The 19,702-nt window shown below is 38.5% G+C and overlaps 1 protein-coding gene and 1 pseudogene across 1 annotated transcript; one reads left to right on the top strand and one right to left on the bottom strand.

Moving 5' to 3' along the window:
- Positions 1-6,491: 6,491 nt before the first annotated feature.
- On the bottom strand, positions 6,492-7,523 carry LOC142616364 (putative UDP-rhamnose:rhamnosyltransferase 1; annotated as a pseudogene).
- A 3,811-nt stretch (positions 7,524-11,334) lies between these two features.
- LOC142616363 (uncharacterized) lies at positions 11,335-18,087 on the top strand. Its single transcript, XM_075789236.1, has 2 exons — positions 11,335-11,674; positions 17,744-18,087. The coding sequence occupies exons 1-2, from the start codon at positions 11,335-11,337 to the stop codon at positions 18,085-18,087; spliced, it is 684 nt and encodes a 227-aa protein (XP_075645351.1).
- The last annotated feature ends 1,615 nt before the right edge of the window (positions 18,088-19,702 follow it).

The following is a 19,702-nucleotide window of genomic DNA, read 5'->3' as shown; positions in this document are numbered from 1 at the left end:
GTTGGTTGCAACGGGTGAGATGCCTGGGACTGTTTCTACTGCCAAAACGGAGGATGTTTTTTGCTAAAAGGCAAACCTATTTTTCACCTCTATGGTTCCATAGGGAGCCTAGAGAGAAAACTGTACATGATGCTGAGTTTTCAATTTGAATATAGAGATGGTGGTACAAATTGAAATTTATGGGTCGTAAAGGTAGAGGCTAACTTTAAATTTTCACAACCCAAACGTAACAACCTAGCGAAATAAACTTCATGTATTCGGGTTCAAAAGTTAGAGAAGCCCAATTTTTCAAGATTGGCCAGAAACTAGGCCAATCAAGGTCATTTGTGGAGGATGAAGGTGCCTAATAAAGTAAAAACATTTGCGTGGAGAGCTTGCACGTATTCTCTTCCTACTTTGGAAAATCTAATGAGGTGTAAGGTGGTGCAGTCATCAATTTGTTCCAGCTGCAACAAGGCGTTTGAAACGGTGGTTCATGCACTTCAGGGCTGTGCAAAATTTGGGTTGGCTTGGGGAACCATTTTTGACGAGTTGCGTGCTGCAACAACCCCTTTTCTAATGTTTGTTGATGTTTTTAGGTTAGCACTGCAGAATCCTCGAGGAGTAGAGACGTTTATCACAATCTGCTGGTTTATTTGGTGTCCACGAATGCGCGAAACAAAATTAGAGTCAAGGAGGTAGCGGTACCACTGGATAAACAATTTGATCTGGCACAACAGCATCTCCAGGAGTATCAGCATCTTCGTGTCAAGCCCATCACAAAATAGCCACCAAAGAAAACCATCTGGAAGCCATCTGACCCGAGCACCGTGAAAACAAATTTTGATGGTGCTGTTTTTGAGGAATTGGGAGGTGCAGGTATATGAGTTGTGGTCCGAAACTCCTCTGGTGAAGTACTAGCCGCTATGTCTGAGATCATCCCTTTGCTGTCATCCATTGTCGCTCTAGAAACACTGGCAGCTCGAAGAGCAGTAAGTTTCCTCCAAGAAATCGACTTGCACAGCTCAATCTTTGAAGGAGACTCTGAGGAATCAATTTTGGCGATCAAAAACCAGTCTTTTCGGCGATCAAAAACCAGTCTTTTCATCACCCTTCCGTGTGTCATTTGACTAAAGACAAGTTAATTTTTTACGGTATATTTTTTTTCTCTCTCATATGCGTTAGCAAGGCAATGCTTTAGTACATGCTCTAACCCAAAAAGCAAGAAGGTCTTTTCTTCTTTTAGTGTGGGGGAATCATGTCCCTCCCGACATTTATAAGTTTTATGTTTTAGCAATGAATGCTCTGTTTGGCATGTTAGTTCTAACACAATAACTTACATTTTAAACAACATTACACACTTTTTCACACACTTTTTCACTCACACATATATCAAATACACTCAAACAACATAACTTAAACTCTTCTCCCAAACACCCCAAAATAACCGGGTTTGCTTTCTTGGTTAGTTTTTCAAAAAAGAAAAAGGTCATTTGAGGGACTCATCACCATATAGTGCTCCCTTTTATTTGTCACGGCAAGTATTACAACCCAAAATAACCGGGCCTGCTTTCTTGGTCAGCTTCTCAAAAAAAAAAAAAAAAAAGGTCATTTGAGAGACTCATCACCATATAGTGCTCCCTTTTATTTGTCAAGGCAAGTATTACAAAATATATATATATATATAAAAGAATAAGTATTAGGCTTTCAAAAAAAAAAAAAGTATTACAAATCTAAGTATATTTAGTGTCACGTTATATAATATATTAAATGACTATCTCAATTTCAAATGAAATTTGATAGGATCATATTCCTTTAATAACCCCCATGGGATATTAGCTTTTTCCTTCTTAGCAGTATGACAATGGTATGCAGCCATGACTATTGGAACAGTACAACAACATTAAAAAAAAAAAATTGGAAAATTTGAAATCAATACATAAATCTCAAAGAGCTGGCCATGATTGACAATGGAAACTGCCAAGGTCACGTCTCAATCTAGACGGATAATATTTTATCAAATCTAGAACGTCAATTTGGTTTGTCAATCACAAATATCATTGGTAGTCCCACTACAAAAAACGGGGTCTAAAGCCGCATTTCAAAAACGTGGCTATAGACCCCGAAAACGCGGCTATAGCCTATAGCCGCGTTTTCTAGAGCCACGTTTACAAACCCGGCCTAAGCGGCGCAGCAACAGCCCCTGGTGGGTCTGTAGCCACGTTTTTACAACTGTGGCTAAAGATTGGACCTAAAGCCGCGTTATTCAACCACGGCTATAGTTTGAGACCTATAGTCGCGTTTTTGAAAAACGCGGCTATAGGTTTTTTTAAAAACAAAAAAAAAAAAAAAAAAATTTGGGTGTTTTTTTTCCCCCAAGAAATTCAAAATTCAAACAAAAAAAAATTCAAAATTAAACGCAAACCCAGAAAATTCAAAATCAAATACAAACCCAAAAATTTCAAAATCAAACACAACATACTCGCAATATAAACACACCCAAAAAATTCAAAATCAAACACAACATACTAACAATACAACCACAACTTGCTCCAAAATATAAGAACACAAACCCATAAATCTCCTCTCCTTCAACAAAGCCAACCCAAATCTAACACTAAATCCATTCAAGGAACACAAGTACAAGCTCAGAAACAGAAAAGAACAAGCTCAAGAACACAAACCCATTTAAACATAATCACAATATCAGGGACACAATAGCACAAATTCAAAATTTTCAGCATTTTTTCCATTTTCTTACTAACTAAACATAAAATAAAAAAAATAAAAAAAAAAACTAGATCTATAGAAAAATCAGTGCCTGAGATGAAGAAAAAAAGAAGAAGTAGCTGCAAAGAAACAAAGAAAAAAAAAAGTGTTGTGCTGGAGTGAAGAAGGAAGAAAGAAAAAGGAAAAAAAAAAAAAAAAAAAAAGAAAGAAGACCTTGGCATGATTTGCAGAGAAGAAATTAAGGGAGAAACCCATGAACTCTTGAGCAAAGAAACCCAAGAAAGAGAGCGTACTGAAGAAGGACCAACGAAAGAAAAGATAAGAGTGGGGGTAGGTGGGAAAGTTGGGTTCTTTTCTTTTTTTTTTCTTTTTTTTTGTTACCTATAGCCACGTTTTTGAAAACACGGCTATAGCCCCTCCCTCACATAAAAAAATAAATTATTCGGACGCACAGGCCATCTTTTTAAAATATGTATATTATTTGGCTAGACCTATATCCGCGTTATTGAAAACGCGACTATAGGCCCTCCCTTATATAAAAAAATAAATTATTCGGATGCACAGGCCCTCTTTTTAAAATATATATATTATTTTGCTAGACCTATAGCCGCGTTTTCAAAAACGCGGCTATAGGCCCTCTATAGGGGAATTTAAAAAAAAAAAAATGCACAAGTTATCTTTTTAAAAAAAATATATATTTTTTGGTTGGACCTATAGCCGCGTTTTCAAAAACGCGGCTACAGGCCAGACTCAAAAATGCAGCTCAAGGCACCTAAAAACACAGCTCAAGGTTTGGTCTATAGCCGCGTTTCCTAGAAACGCGACTATAGGTCAGGTATAGTTGCATTTTTTTATAAACGCGGCTAAAAAACGCGGCTATAGCGTGCATTTTTTGTAGTGTCCTCGAAATGAAAGAAAAACACTCCACCTTTTGTGGCTTGGAGGGCTTGTAATAAGTTGTGCCAACCTAAGTGCCAAGGAGGGTTGGGTTTCAAAAAAGCCAAAGATGTGAATCAAGCCCTGTTGGATAAACTTGCTTGGATGATAGCTTCGAAGATAGACAGCTTATATATGAGAATACTCAGGCAAAGTACAAAGTCAGAAATGATTGGCTTCAAAAAAATCCACCTAAGAGAGCTTCACCGATGTGGATAGTGTTAAGGACATATTTTACGTAATTGGCTAATCCTTTAACAAAATGCATTTTACTTGTAATTGGGTAGATTTAAGATGCATTTAGTACTTCAAAAAACAAGAGTCCAAGTCAAGTGTTAAAACCATGAAGATTAGACCAAGGAACAAGTGAAGAAAAACTGTTCATTACAGCTCGATAGATACCTCGACAAAAACAGTAACTATCGAGATTTAAGAACGAAGCTCAACGGAAGCTGAATTTGTCGAGATCTATGAAATTAGAATTTCCAGATCTGATTTTCGGCTTATGCTGACATGTATGTGTAGGGTTTCTTTTCTCACAACCTTAGAAATATATAAGGCTTATTTTAAAAGCCGTTATAGATGGGAGAACACATGCAAAAAGTGACTCAATGTCATTTTCTCTCTGCAAGAAGTTACTATGTCTTTTACGCCTTAGGATTTTGTAACCAAGTACTTCTTGATCTTCATTGTTGATGAAGTGAAGAACTTTGCAGCCAACAACATCTTCAAGTTGCTGGAATTAGTCATATACTAGATCCATGCAAAATGGTGGCATTTATATATTGAAGAGTTCAAAGGTTCTGAAGCAGTAGAAGGTTTATGCTATAAGTTCATCTACGGGGATTATGAATCTAAGGATAAATGTTTTGTACTAGATCTGAAACTTCTCTTTACTATAGTGAATTACTTTTCGGGAAGGTTTTCCCCCTAGGTTTTTTATTGTGAAACTAGTTTGTTTCATTAGTTTTCTTGGGTCATCATATTTAGTCTTATTTACTATTTCGTTGTGCATGATATTGACATGATATTCATGTTTTTTTTTTTTAACAAGATTTATTTATAATAAATCTAATTAACAACTTGGGTTTAAAAATTGTTAATTTTATCGACCGAGATCTAAATTTCCCAACAGAAAGCAAAAGAAGGGGCTGAAAAGCTTTTTGCAAAAGGTGTTTTTTATTTGATAGGAGATCGTAAATCTATTAATGGTTGGCTGGATCCATGGATCCCTTGGGTTCAAGGGTTTAAACCTAAACCAAAAGATGAAAGCATCATCCAAAACCCTTTGATGGTATCGCACTTAATTGATGCTGGTTGTCGAAGTTGGAAAATAACCTCCTCTAAGAGTTGTTTGACCCAACCTCAGTTCAAGCAATTATCCAAATCCAAATCCCATTGAGCCCAAGACCAGAAAAGTTTATTTGGGTTCTAGACCAAAAGGGTGCTTTTTCTGTTAAGTCGGCCTTTCGGGTCTTCTATGACCAAACTTCAAGCAATGTTCCATATAATGTTCCTTGGCAAAAACTATGGAGGTTGAAATCTCCAAAAAGAATAAAAATGCTATTGTGGAGGATAGAACAAAATGCTCTCCCCACCAAAGAAAATATTTTGCTGAGAATTGGTGAAAGGGATCCTAACTGTGTGTTATGTGGCGAAAATATAAAAAATTACTACCATCTATTTTTTAAGTGCAATGTTGCTAGAATACTTTGGTTTGCTAGTTGTGGTGGTTTGAGATCTAATTGCAGACTGATCTACACTAATGAGGATATTGTCAAATTTATAGTTAGTCCTAACAACTTTTTGGGGGTGGTATTAGTAGAGAATAGAGAGGAGAATGAGCTAGATTCATTAAGAATGCCGATTACTTTAGAAGCAGTTTGGTACATGAGGAAGAAGTTATTGCACAATGGAGGCCACATTGACATTATGGAAACCACCTAACATATAGAGAAGAGAACTATGGAATATGCTAAGACTTATCTAAGGAAAAGAACTTATCCAAGGACAAGAGCTTAAATGGTTGGGAAGCTCTAGAGGAGGGATGGATTAAACTCAATGTGGACGCTGCTGTGTCTAAAAATGTCATTGCTTTGGTGGTGGTGGCTAGGAATAAAAATGGAGAGGTTCTTAAAGTTTGGGCTAAAATGCATGAATGGTGCTCACCACTGCAAGCTAAAGCTTCAGCTGTGCTTGGGCAATCCAGCTAGCTCTAAGTGAAAACTGGCGGCATATCATCATTGAAGGAGATGCTAAGTCTTGTTTTGACCCCCTAACCATATCTGAATTGCAGCTTGATTGGTCCATTGCTACTGTTATTAGTAATATACTTGATCTTTGTAATTTTCTTTTTGAATTGTAATTTTCATTGGGTTAGAAGATGTTGCAATGCTGCTGCCCATGAGGTTGCAAAGTATGCAATCAGGTTTACTAGAGCATTTTGTTTAAATAAGTGTAGTCTTCCTGTAGTCTTTGCAGATGCTTGTAATTTTGGCAACCATCTTATATGCTAGTTGAATGATAATGATGTTGTTTAGCCAAAAAAAAAAAAAAAAGAAAAGAAAGAAAGAAAAAAGAAAAAAAATCCACCACCACGAGTTGTAGCTTGGTGATAAGAATCCCCGTAATACTTCACATAATACTCGACAAGAGTTATATGGTTTGAGCAGTGGTATTTTAACAAATGTGTTACACTCTCAACGATATCCTCTACAAGACTCCAGTTTTAAACATATTATTATCCTTACCGTCACGTGACGTGGACTTGATGAGTCCACCCGGAAGACCCCATTTTTTATTATAAAAAAACCCTCCTATACATGAATGTGGTAATTAGTAATCACTCATATTTTGCTACTGTTCCCATGTTTTAAATACTTAACAAAGTGACCAATGTAGTTTACTTGATGCAAATTCTCGTCTCCAAATATTGCAGCAGCCTTTTTTGCATGAACTCTTAATTTATCTCCTTCTCCTAACACCATGGCTAGCTTCACAGCCTTGGCTATGCCATCCCTGCTAAACAATCCATCCTCACCTTTCTCTACTTTTACAGCCACACCCTTATCCACCAAAAGCCTTGCATTCAAAGGCTGATCATAGATAAATGGCAACACAACAAGACAATGCCCAAATTGTAACATCTTAATTGCAGATCCCCACCCTAAGTGGAACAATGATCCCCTAATTGATGAGTGCACTAGAATTTCCTTCTGAGATGCCCAGCCCATACACACCATGCCTTTGCCAGACATGGTGTCAATGAAACTTGATGGCAAAGAGTTTTCATCATTAATAGACCAAACATGTTTCCTCAATGCTCACAAAAATGGCACTTGAGAAAGATGTAGTCCATATGCAATCTCATGAACTTGTTCTTTGCTTATCTAATACTCAATACCAAACATTACAAACAAAACTGACTTGAGTTCTTGTTTATCAAGCCATTCAAAGATAGTTTTCCATGAGCTATCATTCCCTTTTGTCTTTTTATGTCTTTCTTGAGGGAGTCAACCAATTGGAATAACTGGCCTGCCCATCAATTTCTCATGTAAACTCAAGTACTCACTTTTAAACTCCTTGCAGCTACGAATAATCACTACTTTAAATGCCCAGAGAACCTTTGTAATCCTAGCAACATCGCTTGTCCCAAAAGCATTCACTGCATATTGGCCTGCATATGACCTAACTACTTTGTAATTTTGCATCGCAACAGAGGACAGAAAACTAAGCCACTTTGGAGGAGTTGTGAAACTCTCTAGTGATAGTGAAGCTTTCTTTTGGTCACCAACAAAGAAATAATCTGGTGGCTTCCCAAAGAAAACAAAGGTAGTGTTAGGACATATGTGATTTATGTTAGGAACATATGTCAACATTTTATGTAATTGGCTAATCCTTTGACAAAACGTACTTTACTTGTAATTGGGTAGATCTAGGATGTGTTTAATACTTCAAGGAAAAATGTTTCAAGTTCAAGTGTTAAAGCTATGCAAGTCTATCCAAGAATTAAGTAAGAAAGTGCTGGATTTTAAATCTCGACAGTTAGCTTAACAGCTAGTATATATCAAGGTTTAAAAGCTGCTGAAGCCCGTGGCTTGACAACTATCTCGATAGATGGCTCTCTATCGAGGTTTATGAAACTCATTTTTTCAGAGCTGTTTTTCATCCAATCCGTGAATATATGTTTGGACTTTCTTTTCTCACTACCCTAAACATATATAAGGATTATTTTAAGGGCCGTCAAAGAGGACACAAGTTGCACGAGTGTAGAGCAAAGTTTTGTTCATGCAAATTGTGACCGGAAACCTAGTTTGCCCTAGTTCATCTTGAAGAAGCTGTTGTGTTTGTACACCGTAGGGTTTTATGACCAAGTAACTTCATGATCTTTATCATGTGGTGAACAGAAGAACTTTGCAGCCAACATCCTTCTCAAGTTGGTGATCAAGTTGCGTACTAGGATCCGCCCATCTTTTTGTTAGTCACGTACTGGAAGCCGTGCAATACAAAAAGAGATTGTCACTATAAAACAAGTCCAATTGGGTATTGGGGTAAGGGTTCAACTATAGGTTGGTATAAGGTACTGGGATTCCTTTACTTGTAATGGCTTGTTGTGATAATGATGAATTCTCGGGAGTGGTGACCTTAAAATCACCCGGTGGGGTTTTTGCCATGTAGGTTTTCCCCATTCGTAAACAAATCACCGTGTCATTTAATTTCCATTGCATATTTAGTATTTGGTGATTTGTTTGTGCTGCCACGTACATTGCATGTTAATCTGATTAATTAATAAACTTGCTAGTTTATTAATTAATATTTCACAAGGGGTCAATACATTTTTGGCCTATCAAGTAGTATCAAAGCAGACACACTTTGATTAGGTTTTAATCTTTACTGTGTGATCCATTAACCCCTGTTGTCATGGCTGCTATTAGCAAGAAAAGATCTTCTATTTCAAATACATCTTGTTTTTCTAATCTCTATTTGATCGAGTGTCTCAGAAAATACAAGTCTAAAAGTTATTTGAAAGCTATCATGATGATGATTGAAAAAGATCTTAACATGATAAAGAAGAAACTAGACTGCCTCAGAATGAAAATGTGCAGAGGAATTCATCTGAGAAAAGTGAAGATTAAAAACTTTGTCTGTAAATGGCAAATGAAAGAGAACACCATTCTTACAAATCTATTATCGAAGCATGAAGTGTGCTTTATGATGAAATCTGCATTCAAGGTAATGGACACATGCTTGTGGTACCTTGACAGTGGATGCTCACGACACATGACTGGAGACTACTCTCTCTTTAAAGTCTTCAAGTCTAAGAAAGGTGGTACTGTCACTTTCGATGATGGAAGCAAATCGCAGATTAAAGGAAAGGGAACCATCTCTCTACCAAGACTATCAAACAGTGCAAATGTGCTATATGTAGAAGATTTGAGAGTGAACTTATTAAGCATAAGTCAGATATGTGATCAAGATTTTATGGTGCTGTTCTCTAAAGGAAAGTGTCTTGTACTAGACGAATCTGGGAAGAAACTCATAAGTGGTGTTCGCATTCTTGACAACTGTTATGGTCTGGTCCTTGATGCTGATATTGTGTGCAATAGTATTTGTTTGCCAAATGAAGATCTATGGCACCAAAGGATGGGACATGCTAGTTACAAACATCTCTCAATTGTATCTAAGCATGAATCAGTGTTGGGAATGCCAAAGCTTAGTAGAGTGGACAATGTTGTGTGTGGACCGTGCCAGCTTGGGAAACAAACAAAAGCTAAACATCCAAGTACTCAGACATCCTCTACATCTAGACCATTGGAGCTACTATGTGTAGATCTCATGGGTCCAACTCAAACCGAGTCTGTTGGTGGGAAAAGATACATCATGGTTGTGGTAGATGACTTCACTAGGTACACTTTGGTCATTCTTTTAAGATCAAAGTCAGATGCTCCTGACCACATCAAAGCCTTGTGCACAAGATTACAAAATGAGAAGAGTTTAAAGACTGATTGAATTCGAAGTGATCATGGAAAAGAATTTGGAAACTCATACATGGACTCCTTTTGCACTAGATCAGGTATATCTCAAGAATTCTCTGCTCTTATTACTCATCAGCAGAACGGTGTAGTAGAAAGAAAGAACAGGGTTATTCAAGAGATGGCTAGAGCCATGTTGCACGACAAGGATGTGGCCAGAAATTTGTAAGGAGAAGCCATCAATACTGCGTGTCATACGGTTAATAGGCTATTTCAGACCTGGTACCAAAAAGACTCCCTATGAGCTATGGAAGGGAAGGAAGCCGAATGTTAAGTATTCAGAATCTTTGGAAGTACTTGTTTCATTCTCAAGGATAGAGAGAATGTGGGAAAATTTGATTCCTGTAGTGATGAAGGAATATTCTTGGGACACTCCTTTACAAGCAAGGCTTATCGGGTATACAACAAGAGAACCAAGAAGGTGATGGAAATAGTAAATGTTGTTATCGATAAAGCTTTGGAGTTCGTTTCTAAAAATATCAGTGAGGAAATCCCTAAAGAAATTCTTCCTCCTAAGCCCAAGGATACTCAAGTACCTGCTGATCAAGAACCTGCCTCTCCAAGTACTCCTAATACTCCAAGTGCTGCAGAAGGTTCAGCAAACAGATCTTCCTCACCTGATTTTCAATCTCATAAAGAGAAAGGATCTTCCTCTAAAATTTAGTTGAATCATCATCCTAAAGCCATTATGGGAAATATGAATGAACTTACACTGAGGAAACGCACAGTTGATAAATGTGTTTCTAACTTTGTGTCTTATTCTTACTATTTGTCGCAGGTTGAACCTACCAAGGTTGAGGAAGCACTTCAGGATGAAAGCTGGGTGGAGGCTATGCATGATGAACTGCTTTAGTTTCAAAGGAATGATGTCAGGGCTCTAGTATCTAGACCGGAGGCTGAGCACATCATTGGCACAAAGTGAATTTTCTGCAATAAGACTGATGAGAAGGGTAATGTGATCCGTAACAAGGCTTGTCTTGGGGCTTAAGGATACTCACAAATGGAAGGAATGGACTATGATGAGACATTTGCTCTAGTAGCCCACATGGAGTCCATTAGGATTCTCCTAGCCCTAGCATGCCATTTGAAGTTCAAGCTTTACCAAATGGATGTCAAGACTGCTTTCCTAAATGGGTTCCTTGAAGAAGATATCTATGTGGCTCAACCAAAAGGATTCATTGATTCCCATTTTTCGGATCATGTGTTGTACCTCAAGAAGGCACTCTATGGTTTAAAGCAAGTCCCCAGAGCTTGGTATGATCGGTTCACACAATGCTTGGTGTCACATGGGTTCACAAGAGGGAAGGCTGATCAAACTCTCTTCATAAAAATGGAAGATAGTGAGTTGATAGTTGCTCAAGTTTATGTTGATGATATCTTCTTTGGGTCAACAAAGGATGGACTTGCTCATGATTTCTCTAAACTCATGCAGGCTGAGTTCGAGATGAGCATGATTGGAGAGTTAAATCACTTCCTTGGATTTTAGATTCGTCAGCAAGGGTCAGGTATATTCATATCTCAATCTAAATATGCTAGAAATCTTGTGAAAAAGTTTGGTTTGGAATCTGCTAGTTCTATTAAAACCCTTATGAGTCTAAATGTAAAGCTCACTATTGATGTCTTAGGAAAAAGTGTTGATCTGTCTCTCTATAAAAGCATGATAGGTAGTCTTCTGTATCTTACTGCAAGTAGACCTGACATTAGTTACAGTGTGGGAGTGTGTGCTAGGTATCAGTCTAATCTCAAAGAGTCCTATATGACTGCTTTGAGAATTATAAAGTATGTCAAAACCACTGCCGACTTTGGTGTGTGGTATAGCAAGGACACAAATGATGCCTTGGCCAGATATTCGGATGTTGATTGGGCTGGGAATGCTGATGATAGGAAGAGTACTTCGCGGGGTTGTTTTTATGTGGGTAATAATCTTGTCTCCTGGATGAGCAAAAAGCAGAATTCCATCTCATTATCCATTGTAGAGGCTGAATACATCACTGCTGGTAGCTATTGCACCCAACTTCTATGGATGCAAAAACTCCTCCATGACTATAGTATTTGTCAAGAACACCTCGCTATCTATTGTGACAATAACAAAGCCATTAACATCTCTAAGAATACAGTTCAACATTCTTGAACCAAACACATAGAGATTTGACATCACTTCATTCATGAACTTGTTGAAGATGGTACCTTTACTCCTGAGTTCATTCATATTGATGATCAGAAGGCTGATTTTTTCACCAAACCTCTTGATAGCAAATGGTTTGAATTCCTTTGTCAAAACATCAGTGTTATCTCCATGGAATGATCTTCTCTTCTCCTCATGCATTTGCATCTAGTTTTTATGCATTGCTTTATTTGACATTTTTTTTGTTTGGTTGTTTTTCAGTTTCGTTTTTATTTTTTTTTTCATTCAAAATTAAAAAAAAAAATTGATTGAAAAAAAAAAAAAAATACAAAAACAGTGTGTGTTTGTGTACATTGGTACTTATGTACCTTGAATGACCAATGAAACAAAGTTTTCTAAACTTTGTATCTCTTGTAGCTTAGATGAGTATCTCCATACACAACTAAGCAAGTGAGCTTTGTAGCTTGTGTTTGTGATGAGTAAGGTTAAGTGATCTCTTGTACTTAACACTTGTATCACTCTTTTTGACGGGAAGGATTAGAAAATCCTAAGAGAAATGCATAAATAACCATCTCACCACTGTTGCTTGCCAATCATGAAATGACATCTGTATGCTTCAGCATAGCAAAAATGCAATGTCAAAAAGTTTAACATAATTGGGTATTTCTTTTTTCTCTCTTATATGCCCATGTATGATATGCTTAATAAAAGAAAAATATGCAAAGAAAAATAAAAGCAAAAAGATCAAAATGCTTTATATATGATTGCAAGCGTGTATTCTAGGAGATGTGGGAGCTATAGGATGTACCTCAAAGGTGATAGTCCCCATCAACCCATCAAACAGTTATGATCGTGTGTGAGTTAAATTGATTTACTCATATCTCAAATTGTCATAACATAGAGAAACTTATGCAATCTTGTGATGTTTTCACACACGACACGCAATATTCTTTACTACTCTTGATACATGTGCAGGTACAATGTGATTTGGCCGTCACAAGGTTTACTTGTGTTAATGTATGCTCACTAAACTATCTTAACTTGTTTTTGAAATATAAAATTGGTCAGATGTGTGTGTGTGTGTGTGTGTGTGTGTGTGTGTGTGTGTGTTTGTGGATCTAAGTGCTTAACATTTTTTTGTTGAGAGATAATTTTGAGAGTTTAAAATGTTGTTTGGATCCTTGGTTGAGTAGCATGCTTGATTGCATTCATATTTGTGTTTTTCTCTTCCTTAAAAAACTTTTTTTAAGCAATCTCGATAGCTCTCGATAGCTTCTCGATGGCTCTCGATAGCTAGGCTATCTATCGGGACCCTTCAGTTGCTTTTTATCACATTCTCGATAGCTCTTAATAGCTAGTTCGATCAATCGAGAAACTTTTTGTCTCCTCGATAGCTATCTCAATCCATCAAGCTTCATTGTTGAGAAAACCTCTTGTTAGATCCTCGATAGTTGGTTCGATGGCTAAAACACGCCTTTTTAAAGCTTGATAGCTCTCGATAGCTCTAGATTGATCGAGATTTATGAGGTTTCTATATAAGCTTTCCTCGAGATTTCAGATTTATTCTCCTCGATCTCTCTCGCTTGATTTCAGCATTTTCACCTCCCAAACACCTCTCTTTCACTCTAAACTTCATTCTTAAGAGATTTTTGGCCTAAATATCATCTTCTTTCATTCGGTATGATCTTATTCACTTATTCTATCATGCATTTCATGTTTTTTGACCTAACTTTTGGGATTTTTGAGAAATTTCGGGATTTTTCAAAATTAATGAAGTTCTTGTGAAATTTTTGGGATGAGTCTTGTTTAAATGGTTTTTAAATCATCATGCATTGCATCACATGTGCATTATAACAATGTTTCATGCATTTTAAATGTGTGTTTACTTTGTTACTTTGTTGTGTGCTGGTAGGCTTAGATTGGGCTGAGCCTATGATATATTTAAATTTGCATGTCACATGTTCATGTGTTTTCATACATACCTTCAAGTTTCTATATTTGTTATATGGTATCTTGTTGGTGCTTTTCTGATTGTCTCTCTCTCCCTCTCGTTCTTACGTTAGTTGCGTTATGGCACCTAAACGTAGATCCACTCCGTCCCGGAACCCTCTTCGTTTTGGGGCATTTTCTTCTTCTTCTCCTTCTAACCACACTCCATTTCACGTACGGTTTCGTGATGAGAACTTCCTTTTTCTAAAAGACTTTCCATTGTTTTTCATCTTAAGAATTTTTCGGAAGTTCTTTGCAAGGAATGCTAACTCCTTCTCCACATCATCAGACACGGTTCCGAGAGGCCTTGTTGGAGTAAGAGCTTGGAAGGCCTAGGGTAAATTAGGCATTGAGAGTCTCTTACTATTCGTGTATCCCAACTTATTGTCTAGTGGATTGATTTACTGCTTGAAGGGTGACAGAGAGGTTTATCGCCGAGTTCTTCGGTTTCCTCTTCGATAACACATTGTTGTGTTATCTTGTGCTTGCATCTTTCTTCCCTACTATATCAGATTTCAATTTACTATTGATATATGAAGAATATGGCTTAGAGTAGTTTATTGTTTGTTCGCTCGCATTTGCTCTATTCTGCATTTAGTTAAGTTAAAGTAAAATCAACCGAGCCGTAATCTTCTAATTTGGGGTTTGAAGAGCTCTTGTGTGTTTAACACAAATCCAAGTTTTCAAGGTATATCATGCCGTGTACCATTCGTCCTCATCTCTAGAGTATGGCGACCCCTGTTTAACTTCCTGCACTTATATTTTGGGCCATGCTCTAGGGATGTAGGCATTTACTTTCCTGCTCTTTGTGCTTGCATTGTGGATGATGTATGTATGTGTGTGTCTATATATATATATATATCTGCTCACCTAAGGCAAGCGATGCCTAATTTCCGCTGTGAAAGTAAGGTGACTTCTCACAGGATTTTCGCAATGGAAATCTGGTACTTAACTCGAATGCCATAGGAAAGCATAGATTGGGACCATACCCATTCAAAAGCCAAAATCTCAAAGCCCCCATGCATGCAAAGCCCTGAAAACCAATGCCAAATTCATGTTTTCACTACCAATCTCCAAAAATTAAGGTTTTATCAAAACAAAGGACTGCCCTTGGGACAAGTGTTGTGGGGTGCCTAACACATTCCCCACACGTAACCAAACTTCCGAATCTAAGAATAAAGATTTTTTTTCCATCCACATTAGATTAGGAAAAATGACATTTTCCTTAACCTAGGATCGGTAATAAAATAAATTAGTAAAAGGTGACCAATCACACCTTAGAAAAATCCAAGGATTGGTGGCGACTCCACTTACCTTTCGTAATCACTTAAAATTTGGCCCAGATTCCTGCCATAACACCAAAGGTAGACCTACCTTCCTCCACCAAGAGAGAGAGCACCCGAAGCTTCGCACGAACCACACACCATGCACTATCGAGAGGGGCCCTCCAATGGGGCCCCGCGCACGCAAGAGCTATCGCTAGGGCAGGTGGTTGAATGAGGGCCCACGCGGGAGTGGGTGATCGAGTACCCTTTGTGCAAATGGTGAGTCTGTCCGTCTTACCATCCCGTCCAAGTTCTTGGTTGTTTTTCCTTTCATTGCATTCTTGAGCTCGTCCATCTCTTTCCTCATACTCCTCAAGAGGTCGTTGCTTGCCTCATCGGACCACTCTGTCCTCCTTGAGCCATCTCTCCCTTAGCTCCCTTTTGGATCTTGCACTTCGTCTTCATTCCTGTTGTTTTCGACCCTTCTTGGTGAAAAATTTTCTTCCTATTATAGTTGCTGCCTCATCTCCTGGTTTTGTTTTGTTAGCTCTTCTACACTAACCATTAGAGCTTGGACTTGCAATGCTAGGGCGGCTGATTTTGGTTGTGCACTGGACTCCATCTGGATGACAATAAGGGTAAAGCAACGTTTCTGTCCTTATGATTAGGAGAAAGAAAGAGTTCCCACAAACAGCGCCAAACTGATGAAGCTAAAGTCGCTAGTCGTTGAAGTTGTCCAGATAGCCTTGGTGCAACTTGCAAGAACATAAGAGAAGGTAGCAAGAATGGGTCATCGGTGTGGTGCCTGCTAGCGAGCCTCTGATGATAAAGTCAGAATGAGAGGGTGAGAATTAGGATATTGTTGGTTGGTAAAAATAACTCAGTGTTTGTACCCTTTACCTTTGGTGGAGTGCGGTATTTATAGGTCCTCCATCTCCTAGCTGTTGGAATCACCATTAATGGTGGTTTAATTCTGAGTAATGTTCTTGGCATTAAATGTGGGGGAAATGGAATCTCCTGACACTTAATGCGTGAGTATAGGAGCCTCTGAGTTTTTGCCTTGCTTTGTCTGAACCGTAATGATTCTGGTAATAATGGCAGCATTTATGGCTTGACCTTTGTCCTTAGCTATGTCTGGACAAATGATTTCATTGGGCTTATCAGTAAACACTATTGAATCTTGCCATAATGCCCTTGGATTAAGAAGGATAGTGTGTAGTGAAGGGAGAGAGAGCATGTCCAACTGTGTACAAAACTTGGTCAGGTTTTTTTGCCTAGTAAGTGCCTAGATGAATTTTTCCACGGTAATAGAGTATTGAATATTTCTAGTAATTGAAGTTTCCTAATATGTATGTACAATGACATGCATCCATCATGCGTCAAACTCAAATTCAATATTTGACCATCAGATGGAAAGAGTGGGGAAATATATTGGTTTCAGTAAATTTTGAGCTTAATTGAACTGTGAGATTGTGTGAATGAGGTCAATCAAAGTTTTCGAGTGGGTGGGTACAACAACACATGTCCATTATGCGACAGACTAAGCTCCAAAATATATCCATTTGATTGGAAGAATGTGGTAAATATTGGTTGTGAGAGACCGCAGAAATTGGGGTGCTCTCAAAAAAGAGATTTATGGGTGCTTTTTCAAGGCACCTCTCTTTTTGGGTAAGTGGTGTGGAGTCGCTACTTATTTTTGGGAAGGTGTTAGGCACCTATTTCGCCCAGACAGAGTCTGGTTTTCTAGACTCTAATGACCAATATACCTGATGATGCAAAAATTAGCAGTTGAGCTCCTCATCGTAGTGGATGGACGAAGCTGTGATTGTGGTCGTCTTTGTTGAAGGAAAACCTGTAAAATGAACTGGGTGGAGGAGTAACACGTCAGTGTGGCATTAGCCAAACCACCTTCGATGCTTAAGTCAGTAAAGGAGAAAGATTTTAGATATAATTGACTGGAGAGTGATTTTTTTAGTGTATTTTGTGTGTACCTTTTACTTCTGTTGCTTTCTCTTTTATAGTTGTGTGCCTCATTAATGGGCAATGAATTGCTGTATTTATGTTCAATGGCTAGTGCATTATGGAATCTTTGTCTGAAGTTCACAGCTCACTCTATGATCGTTGCTCCATCTGTTACGCTTTGTCATCAATGAGCGTAATAAATGCGTAACGTCGTCTCTTGGTTAATGATGATTCCAGCTTAATGACAATCGTAAATTTTCGACTCATCAGTTGCCCCCTTGTTTGAATTTCTTCTCTTAGATGAGATAAAAACATAGTCGTCTGACACTTCGTATTCTGTGTACTGCACATTTATGACGAGTTAATGTTTGACCAGTTGAGTGCCACGTGTACGTTCAGGATGTGTTCGACGTGCAAACGTTTCTCGGTTTTCCTGCGCGTGTTTTGTCCACTTATTTCGCATTTTTCCCCCTATTTCCTTTCCTCTGTATTCTTTCCTTGTTCAGTTTTCATTCTAGGGTTTGTTTCTTCTTCAAGCTTCCTTTCTCTGTTTAGCATTCCCTGGTAAGTTCTTTGTGCTCCTACTTCTTCCGTTAGGGTTGATTGTCCTTCAGTAGCCTTTCTTTAGGTTATCTGCTTGAGGTTGTGGAGGGAGAGTGGGGTTAGTTTCTTTGTAGGGGAGGACTGTCCATATAGGTTTATCCTTTCCTCTTTATTTCCCCTAGTTTCTTGTTTTGCTAAAGTAGCTAGGTTTCTGAAGATGTCTGGGGAAGTTAGGTCCAGTGAGCTGGAAATAGGTTTATCCTCGTCTGATGATCACGAGGTCCCTAAGGTTACTTCCCCTTCTACTCCTTATAAAGCATGGAACATCCCTTGTGCCCTCTCAGGGAAGGATGAGAAGCAGATCAGGGACAAGTTCCAATTTCCTGATTCAGTTAAGATTAGGATTTCGAGTGACGAGGATAGGGCCTGTCACTCTTACACCAATGAAGTCTGTTTCTACGAGGCAGATTTCACTAGTGGTCTTCCTCTTCCTGTTCACCCCTTTATTAGGGAACTTTTTGCGTAGTTACATCTCACTCCGGCACAATTAGTGCCTAATTCTTGGCGGATCTTCATTTCTTGTATAGTGGTGGATGTCCGCCAATGATAGGGATGTCATTTCTTGTATGAGTTTAAGCTAGGGTTAATACTTGACTATCCTTCTTCCCTCCAAAATTGGAAACAAAATTTCTTTTTTGTCTTTGGCAATGGTTGGGAGTTTGTCTCTGGCGAGGACTTGGATGATGCTCCCAAGTTTTTTCGTAGTTGGGGAACCCCTGTGTCTGGTATGTCTTTCTCATCTGTCCTTTCTGTTTTTTTTTTATGCTCTTTGTGAGTGACGATGACTTGTAATATACAATATACTTGTTCTTTCTATTTATTTTTTTTAGTTTCTTCTTCCTTTCAAGAATGATGACTAGATTTAGTAAGCAAAAGTTGGCTGAAGCTCAAGAGAAGAAGGCCAAAGGTGGCCTCATCAGTGGCCTCCTATCCAGGAAATGTTCAAAGACGAGTGATGCCTCTAAAGAGGATCCTATTGTGACTCCTCCCCCTGCCCATTCACCTGCTAAGTGTCTTGCCTCCCCTACTTCATCTTTGGAGGTGATCGCCTCAGGGGAAGAAACCAAGAAGAAGAAGAAGGTGACTGGCAAGTCTCTTCTCCTATCTTTCTGGGATGATGCTAATGCTGCTACTCTGAAGGCCCACGAGGCACTTTTTGTGGACGACCTTAGTCCTTTAATGGCGAAGTCGTCCAATGAGATGATGTCTTCTCATATTCAGAAGCTTGTGCAGGTATACGTTGACAATGTAGGTTGCCTTTTCTCTTTATTTTTCTTTACTTCGCCTTTTGCTAAGAGAGATTTCTTGTAGGCTTTGGGGTAGTCCCTTTTTGTTTTTGGGAAACTTCTGGATTTGGAGAAAAGGGTGGCCACGTCTAAGCCTATGATAAATCCCTTTCTGCTAAGAATGAGACGCTTAAGAACAAGGTTGTCATTCTTACTGTTGAAGTTGAAAACGACAAAGAACGTGTGGCAGCCTTGGAGAAGAGCCTACAAGTAGAGGACTTTTGCAAGCTAAAGAACAAGCAAATTGGTGATCTGGAGTTGAAGTTGCAAAAAGCTGGGGCCACAACGGTGCAGTGAAAGCTTGGATTTGTGCTAAAACACAAGAGCTTGTTTAGACCCCAATTTTAGAATTACGGCTTAGTTGCTTTTACTCTTACTTAATCAAAGTGCAGAACAAGAGTAAATGTGCGCAATGAACCGATACTACTCTAGTGTATACACATGAACAATAAACAATAAACAATAAAAGTAAAACACAGGAGTTAGGGAAGAGAGATGCAAATACAAGATAACACCAAGATGTGTTATCGAAGAGGAAACAAAAGAACTCGGCGAAAAACCTCTCTACGACCCTCCAAGTCGAAATTGATCCACTAGAGAATAAAGTTGGAGTACAAAAATAACAAAAGACCCTCCAAGCCTAGTCCACCTAATGTACTTGTGCCCTCCAAGCTCCTGCTACCAACGAACTTCTCGGAGTCATGTCTTCTCTGGCTTTCTGAATCCCGCAATATGCCCGATTGCATCCGCCAAGCCTCACTGGCTTGCCCAAAGCTTCCCAAGGTCCAAAACACT

Source organism: Castanea sativa, chromosome 11, assembly GCF_040712315.1.
Source record: "Castanea sativa cultivar Marrone di Chiusa Pesio chromosome 11, ASM4071231v1".
NCBI lineage: Eukaryota > Viridiplantae > Streptophyta > Magnoliopsida > Fagales > Fagaceae > Castanea > Castanea sativa.
This window is presented reverse-complemented; position numbering and strand designations above follow the sequence as displayed.